The sequence below is a fragment of the Austrofundulus limnaeus genome, unplaced genomic scaffold (assembly GCF_001266775.1).
Source record: "Austrofundulus limnaeus strain Quisiro unplaced genomic scaffold, Austrofundulus_limnaeus-1.0 Scaffold286, whole genome shotgun sequence".
NCBI classification, from domain to species: Eukaryota; Metazoa; Chordata; class Actinopteri; order Cyprinodontiformes; family Rivulidae; genus Austrofundulus; species Austrofundulus limnaeus.
In genome coordinates, this window is record NW_013952688.1 from 792,762 (window position 1) to 801,495 (window position 8,734).

Here is an 8,734-nt window from a genome sequence, read left to right on the forward strand (position 1 = left end):
GGGTAATGCTGGCTCTGAAGCTGTGGTGGGAAAGCCCTCCCGCTCCAGCATACATCACTGCTTGGGATTCCTTACCCGGGGAGTGCAATGCGAGAAAAAAAAGTCAGCGGCTCTTCACTCGACGTTTTTCCACTAACTGGTCCTGGATTAAGCTCCAAAGTTTTTATCAGTCAGATTCCACCGTGAAAAATGTCTGTTTTATCCCCTTTTATGAGTTTTTGGCCATTGACTATCTTTAAATCGTTGCTTCCTGGTCAACAGTCAGCTCTGGAAGCGATCGCTTTTTTCTTTTTTTTTCTTTCTTTTTTTGAAGCGAGTAGTTGAAGCAAATGGAGCATAAGAGCCCCCTGGTGGCTGAAGAAAAAATCCATGTATAAGCCGCATGGTTCAAAGTTCAGGAAAAAAGTCGCGGCTTATAGTCCGAAAAATATGGTAGTTTGGAGAAAAATGGCTCATCATGGCTTTGCAAAATTTTTGGAAATGCAATTTTGGATTTCACAAATCTGCCTAATTTGCAAAAACCCTCACAAAGTGAGCTTTACACCTTTGACTAAGGTGTTAAGCACACAGCAGCTCTCTGTGCTGCCACAGCTTGATGAGCGTATTAGTGCCACCATATATTTGGCAGTATTTGTTTTATCGATGTGATGCAGAGTAGGAACAAATATGGAGCAGATATGGTTCAGCTCAGAGGAAGGGAGGGTGGCTGTCGAGATGAACTGGGAAGGAAAGGAGAGGCAACCAAAAGACTCAAAAGGTGACAAGAGGTTTGTTTGAGATGTTAGGAATCATTAGGACTCTGTACCACAGAGAAGACAGGGTCCCCACAAACACAGGAGCCAGAGAGAGGGAGAAATCACACAAAAGACAGGCCCTGGAGCAGTGCGGTTATCGTAGCCGGGCTTTCCTTAAAGCAGACAAGAAACCCAAACAGGACTCCAGTCAACCACCAGGTGAAAATGAAGACCCCAAACCCAGACCCAAACCAGTCGTCATTCCATATGTTGTTGGAGTTTCAGAGAAATTGAGAAGTTTATTCTCTATACATGACATCCCAGTGGCTTTCAAACCCCAAAACACATTACGACAAAGATTAGTTCACCCCAAAGATCCGGTCCCCCGGCACAGAGTAATATAGTATATGCTGTTAGGTGCCAGGAAGATTGTGGTCAGTTATACATCAGGGAAACAAAACAGCCACTGTTCAAAAGGATGAGCCAGCACAGAAGAGCTACATCATCAGGCCAGGACTCTGCAGTTTACACTCATCTACAGGCCAGCGGTCACTCTTTCAGAGATGAGGATGTTCTCATTCTTGATAGAGAGGAAAGTTAGTTTGAGAGAGGAGTAAAGGAAGCCATTTTTGTGAAGAAAAACCCTCCACCATTAAACAGAGGTGGAGACCTTCATGTCCAGTTGTCCTCCTCCTCCAATGCTGTTATTGCAAGTATGACTCAGCGCCCTGTGAGCAAAAAGTGTGAATCAGGGCCCCAATGATATCAGGTGATGGAGCACATGGCCCTATATGGGCAATAGAGTTAATCAAGGCACTAACAATCTATTGTTTGGCTGCTGGTCCTCTTCTGAATGTGACCAACCTGTTTGTCCACCATGTGGAGGCAGTGCTTATAAGGCTGAGTTCACCTGAATCTCCTCAGACTGAAGGAGTCTCTTGGAGGAGAGACAAAACTTTTCATTAAAGAAGAACCCATCCAGAGGACCTACTTATTTTTTCTTTTTTATTACATCAAATAATTTGTGACGGAACTGCCGAATAAGGTCTGGACCTACCAACTACAATTTGGTCGTCTTCATTCCCCTCTGGCTCCAACATGTAAGCCTGGATGGACAAGTCTTTCATTGTTAAAATCTTTTAGTTAAATTGTAAATAAAATGTTTCTGCACTGCTAGAAAATGGTAACCCCCACTCTCACACTGGAATGGACCATTCTGGAAGCCAGAGGTGGACGCGAAGTGCCTTGAAGGAGCAGCATCAAAACGAGTTGCTTTGAGGCACACATCAGAAAAGGGGTGAAGGAGGGGCTGGTAGTTAGAATAAAAAGGAATTCAGACCAAAGCATTGCAGTTGCACTTTTTATAGACCCCAACTGAATGATTTAAATGTTAAAAAGAAGGATTTAAGAGCATGTTATGTCCACTTTAATGTTGACTCCAGGGAGTCTAATACAAGGATCATAGTGAGTCTTTTTTTAATACTGATTTGACCTCATGTGTTTTCAGAATTACAAAATCAAACTTCTGTATAGTAACAGGTTTAGCAGATAACGTCACAGCTTTGAAGAGTGTCAGCTCTTTCCCAGTTTTACGGAATCAGATTCCTCCGCACCTCCCTGCAGAGGAAGAAAACTCTCTCCTCCTCCATAATTCTGAAAACAACACACATTCTTTAATTCTGACATCGCTGCTGCTCATCATTAAATTTCTGTTTTTTGTGCAGTTAAAGTAATCTGTCTGACATTGCAACTTTCATCTCGTCTGTGAAATGCTGTCACTGTGTGTGTGTGTGTGTGTGTGTGTGTGTGTGTGTGTGTGTGTGTGTGTGTGTGTGTGTGTGTGTGTGTGTGTGTGTGTGTGTGTGTGTGTGTGTGTGTGTGTGTGTGTGTGTGTGTCAGCTGCTCCAGATTCCAAGTCTCTGTGATTAAACTGTAATTAGGTTGGTTAAACCCCCTGCAGTGCTCCCTTGCTGTCGTCTTCTCCTTCTCCTTCTCTTGCTCTTCATTTTTCTCCTGTCGTGTCTTTGCCTTTCATTTGCTGTTGAAGGATAACAGTTTTGTGGTTTGTCGCTCACTGTTCTTGCCCCTCCCCCCACACTCCAACAGAGCCACTCTTTTGTTTCGTTTTCATGTGAAATCCGTTCACTTGCTTCTTTTAGATTGTCTTGTCTTTATAAAAAGAGAGCGTCTGCGTCTTTTCTTGGTTCAGATGTTTTGTCGTCTTTTTTTCTTTTCTTGTCTCTGTTTCAGATGGGTCGGGATACGATTCTCCAGAGCCGTTCCTGACTGATGGGGGTCCCGGCTCCAGGGCAGGGTGCTTGGCCCTGTTAGCCGCTCTGGCCTCACCGTTCCTGGGACTCCTCTTCTGGCTGTGACCCTTCTCTCTCCTCTCCTCCTCCTGGAGCTTCACATCATAGGATGATGGGCTGGGCTGGCTGTCCCTCTAAATTCACCACCCCTCAGGGAAGCCCTCTTTTCTGCTCCTTTTTTTCTCCCCACCTCCACCTCGATATGAACACCAACCACCCCCACCCCACTGCCAGCCCCTTTCTTGGCCCAGCCACAGACACCCTTCCCAGGCGTGGTGGCGAGCGTTGGAGGGTTTAAGGTCATCTGGGAAGACGCCCTTCATCTCCCATTCCTGAGGTCTTGGTTGAACGGCACCTCTCAGCTGAAAACACAAGAGAAAAGTCTCAGCACTCATATCAGGGGGTCTTTTTTTAATTTGACTATTGACTCTTGGCCACTGATGGGGTAGATGTAGCCATGGCTGTGATTAAACTTGTCGTCCCAGTGCAGTTCCTATCATCCAATCACAGTGGGATGCATTAAGCGATAGGCCTGAATGCACAAAAATTGGATTTTGCTCACATTGCTATCCCTTCCTTTAAAACCGCGAATTGGAAGTGGCCGTGCTTGCATTGTAATTGGAATTCTATACAACGTGGACCGTTTCCAATTGCACCAGGGATAAGAGCAAACGCACTGAAATGAGAAAAGAAAAGGAATAAGGGGGGAGGGGGGCAATGAAACCACAAATTTTAATAAAACTAAAATGAAAACGTACGGAGCCCACATAGGGCCAAACGTAAAAAATAAAATTTAATGCTGAAAAAAATTGTTCCGTCAGTTTAGTAAAGCAAAAACACAGATTTTCAATAAACAGTGTTTATGTACAGAATGTGTTGTGCTTTGTTTTAGTGTGGGGGGCAAAACAGGAGTTTTAGGGACAAATGGCAAAATCAGGCTGTAAATATGTGAATGGTTTCTTCTATTCATTTTTTTCCAATCAGACTACTTCTGATTAATTTGGGCTATTTTAACCATTCACATATCAAAATGTTTGGCTTAATCAAGATTAGTTATCTATGACTTTTGGGTTTTGTAACTTTTAGGCTCTTGGAAGTATTTAGTTTTTAATATTTTTCCATTTTGCTTCGTTTTGCTGCTGTTTATATTTTACCTTTAACACCTCTTCCGCAAACCTCAGCTAGACCAGCACATAGCATTCACACTGTATCACTACAGAAAATACAATTTCCTTAATAATCAATAAATTATAGATAAATCAACATAATATTTTTGCTCTACTATGAAGCATTTTTTGATAATTACTTAAAGAGTATGACTCTGCTTCCTTCTAAAATCACATTAAAATGTAATCAAATCCTTTTTTATGTTTTACCAACAGTTCAATTTAAAACATGCTGATTTGTATAATTTTGGATAATTAATTTCCTTATGTACTAACACGTGTCCTATTAGGAATAGGACTTGTTTTGATTCAAATTAATCTGTGGTGTTTTACCTGCTTTTCTGCAGTTGACAGAATGCGATGTTTGTAGTTTTACACTCTTGATGGCTTGTTTGGAAACTAGAGATCCTGGATATAAGGATTTCCCCAACATTTTAAAGTTTCTGAACTTAAATGAGGGCAGCACAGAGGCTCATTTGGTGGAGCTGTTGCCTCTCAGAAAGTAGGTTGCTGGACAGAATCATGGCCTGGGACTGTTCTGGGTAGTTTGCATATTCTCTCCGTGCATGCATGGGTTTTTTTTGGGTACTCCAGTTTCTTGCACAAAGCAAAAACATGACCGTTTGAATAACTGGCAACTCTAAATTATCCCCACGTGTGAATGAGAGAGTGAATGGTTGTTTGTCTCTATTGCCCTTTTTCCACTAGTGCCACTTAGTGTAGTGTCGGTACGGTTTGGTCCGGTTCCAAGCCATTTCCATTAGGCCAGATCCATGGAACCGGCACTTTTTTTTAGTACCTACGTCATTGTGGTTCCAACCGGCCCCAGCTGACACCAAAATGCGACGTCAGAACACTGTTCGTCACTGATTGGCTAAATTTTTGCAAATGTTTAAAATTTCAAAAGTTATTCACCAAATGTGTTTCCATCTCTCATTTTGCCCATTAATTATTTTTTTCAAAATACCTAAAAACCACCTCCACCAAACGCCCAAAACACACCCATTGGGACCGGACTGGAACATCAGTGGAAAACCAATCGGTCCGACCTGTACCGACCCGTACCCACACCGACCATTCCAACACTACACCATGGAAAAGGGGCGTATGTGTCCCTATGATAGATTTGCAACCAGTCCAGGCTGTCCAGGTTCTATGTGAACTGATTCTTACAGACCCCCCTCCCCCACACCAATCATAATAACGTAATACTTTATATGATTATATTTTCAGTGCCAGTTTGATATAAAAACTATCCACTTTGGCTTTTAGGAAACTGATTGCTCCATGTGGTGGCAAGTACAATCACAGTCAGTTTTAGTGGGAGGGTGGGGATTTGGGGTATTCTGGGTGAGATGTAGATTTTCAGGTGGGGTGTGTTTTTGTCTTATCAATGTTTCTAAACAAAGCATTTATCACGGCCTGGTCAACACAGGCATCTCCAGCACTATTTAATGTCGTCCAGGTCGGGTGACTTTTAGATTGGTGGCTTTCTCTTGTATGAATGTACCACTGGCCACCCACCTCTTTGTTTGTTTGTACTATCATGACTGTGGTCACTGACAGACTGGCAGGATTAACTAATGGGTCTGAGATCTGGAGGGAAAACAGGCGAGGGAACAGAGAACGGGTGACACTCATGTTGCATGACCACTGTGAAACCTTCAGATCAAACTTGTTTCTAATGATGATATATTTTTTCATGGGGAAAAAAATAACGAAGAAGAAGAAGAAAATTCAGAAACACCCTGCTACCGCTCTCTTGCTCTCCCTGAGACTTTTTCAAAACATCAAAGAGAGAAATTCAAACTACTCCTTCACACGGTTTCTCCTGTCTGGGCTTTCAGTTGTTGATGGATTAGCTCGGGTCGGGAAGATAAATGGACCCGCAGGGTGAAACTGACTGGAAATCAGCCCCTCGGAGCCCGACGCTCAGATCACAGTGGACGTAAACAGAGACTGAAGCTGGTCCCGGGTCTGAGGGTTAAACCAATAAAGGAAGCGCATGGACTGTGGCAAATGAGGCAAGGTGTGCGTGCGTCTGTGTGTGTGGGGTAGCATCACAAAAACACACACATATACACGCAGACATATCTACACGAACACTTACAATGTTGCTGGAAGCACTCGTGGACTCTGAAAGGAACGGCACAAAAGAGAGCGAACGGACGAGCGAAGGGAGAGAAAGAGTGTGTGCATCAAGGGACTGGGACTTCTTTCATGTTGGGAAGCACTGTGAACACACGCAGACACACACACACACACACACAAAGGTCCAGATTGCCTATCAAAGTAAAATTAGGGGCAATAAGAGGTCTGATAGAATGCCCCGGCAACATTCGCTGCTCTGATTCTCACACCAGCCAGGCAACACTTTGACACTTTTACACACACTGAAAAACACACACACACACTTATTGTGACACATTCACACGTACAGCACACACAAGCTTGCACGGGCGCAAACACACACTTTGAACCAGACAGGGAGGAGTGCGTGCACGTACGAAGGCACAAAGTGGCATACGCACTTCACATCACATCACATCACATCACACTGGGTGTGAGGGAGACCTTCTGTCCTTGTAAAAAGATAACAGGGTAGGCTGAAAACTCTTACCAAGCCTCCACATCAATCAATTCACTGGATTTGCTCCTAAGACAGAGCAAACTAGTAATAAATATAAATCATAGGTCTAATTTGATAGTATGTATTTACCTAATTAAAGGGACACATCAGTTCTTTGAGATGGGGTTCTGTGGGAATATTATGAACAATCATTATCTTACCTGTTGTAAATAGCTTAACAACCTTACCGTATTTTTCGGACTATAAGCCGCACCCGCCATTTTTTTTAAAAAATCCGCGAACATTAACATATAAGCCGCACCGGACTACAAGCCGCACCCCCAGCATTAAAAAAAACAGTACACCCAAATTTGCCATCAAAAAAGTGAATTCAACATCAAAACATAAAAAGCAAACCTTTAGGAATTAAAGTTCGGAGGAATACGGTTCATTTAACTGACCTTATTTTGGTAGTTTTCTTTAACAGTTTCTGGTCCAACAAAACGTCTCATTCATCGTCCTCCNCTGGAAGCATTCCTCAGAGATTTTGGTCCATATTGACATGATGGCATCACACACACACACACACACACACACACACACACACACACACACACACACACACACACACACACACACAACGGCCCATGTACAGATAACCACACTTACCGACATATTTAGGAAAAACAAATGCAGATGTAGAGATTTGACATGGCATGGACATACAAACATGTACAGACAAACACACACACAGGAGAAAACAACACAAACAAGGGGAAGAGCTTTTTTCTCTGTTTCATCTTATTTTTGTAGCATTTAAAGTCACTGTTAATTACTCCTTTGTGGGATGCAGTGATGGGTTATAGCCTGTGGAAGATTAAAAAAAAAGAAATGTGTCTTCTTTTCTTCTGTCCCACTGATGCTGTCCTTCTATTGTTCTTCTTCGCTGGTTTGTGATCCATGGTTGGTAGTGGTAGGATGCCTCCAGGTCTGAGCGTCATGTACGTTTGTCTCCTTTTCTGTCCGCGTTGTTTTAGTGGGAGCTGACCTCAGCCATTCAGACCAGTCAGTCGGAAGCAAACACAGAAGTCAGAGCAAGGAGAGAAACACACAAATAAAGATTGTCTTTTTGTCTACTCAAAAACAGTTTGATGGAGTGGATTATTCTTCAGTGGAATTTTATGCATTTGTTTTGCCTCCCAAAAGGCAGATGATTGTATTTATGCACCTGCACCCATTTTTTATTATTATTATTATTATTATTTGCCCAGACTATCTTCCTCTGACGTCAGACTTGGAATGGAGATCATTGAGCTCTGCCAGTCAAAGCATGAAATTATTCAGAAGAAATCACCCTCTCCCATCTTCAGCTGTTCCTCCCTCAGCGATGTGACAGCTAATCTGAACTGCTGACGACGTGGAGACCAAGTGGCTTGATAGCCTTTCCTCTCTTGTTTCCATCAGATTTCCTGCCTGGCGACCGATCAGGGACGGAAACTAACAAAGAGCATGTATTCAAATGTACAAAGTCTTTTTAATTCTGTTGAGTATTTTGATCTACTTTGCACAGACTTACATTTTGAAGTTGCGTGTTGTATCTTTAATTCCACATTTGTTATCTATATACAAGTTGGAAAATGTAATGTTAAAAAAATCAACTTTTTTTGCATTTATACGTATTTAGTTTGTACATGAAACACCTAAAGGCAATAAATAAGATGAAGTTTTAAAGAAATTAAAGCTTTCCTGTGTAGTTTGCATATTGCTTGCTGCCTTTAATGATTGAGTTTCAGACAACTTGTGTTAAAGGGATCCCCGATTAGTTGTAACATTAGACTTTATATGATAAATATATACTTTAACTGTAAAATAAAGACTGTAAAAATACCGTAGGCTGTTTAGTTTTGTAAATTTTTTAAAATCTGTTTTAACATGGACGGAGCCATTTTATCTACA

At 42.2% G+C, this 8,734-nt stretch overlaps 1 protein-coding gene across 3 annotated transcripts in view; it reads left to right on the plus strand.

The window, feature by feature from the left end:
- Window positions 1-8,597, plus strand: part of efna2a (ephrin-A2a) — a 220,526-nt gene extending 211,929 nt beyond the window's left edge. Inside the window, exon 4 of one of the 3 annotated variants that reach the window (XM_014021295.1) lies at window positions 8,050-8,597. In XM_014021295.1, coding sequence (XP_013876749.1) covers window positions 8,050-8,171 — 122 coding nt within the window. In that variant the 3' untranslated portion in view covers window positions 8,172-8,597. Of the gene's footprint in view, window positions 1-2,984; window positions 4,476-8,049 lie in introns of those variants that run through there. The other 2 variants (XM_014021293.1, XM_014021294.1) reach the window with 2 other exon arrangements.
- Window positions 8,598-8,734: the final 137 nt, after the last annotated feature.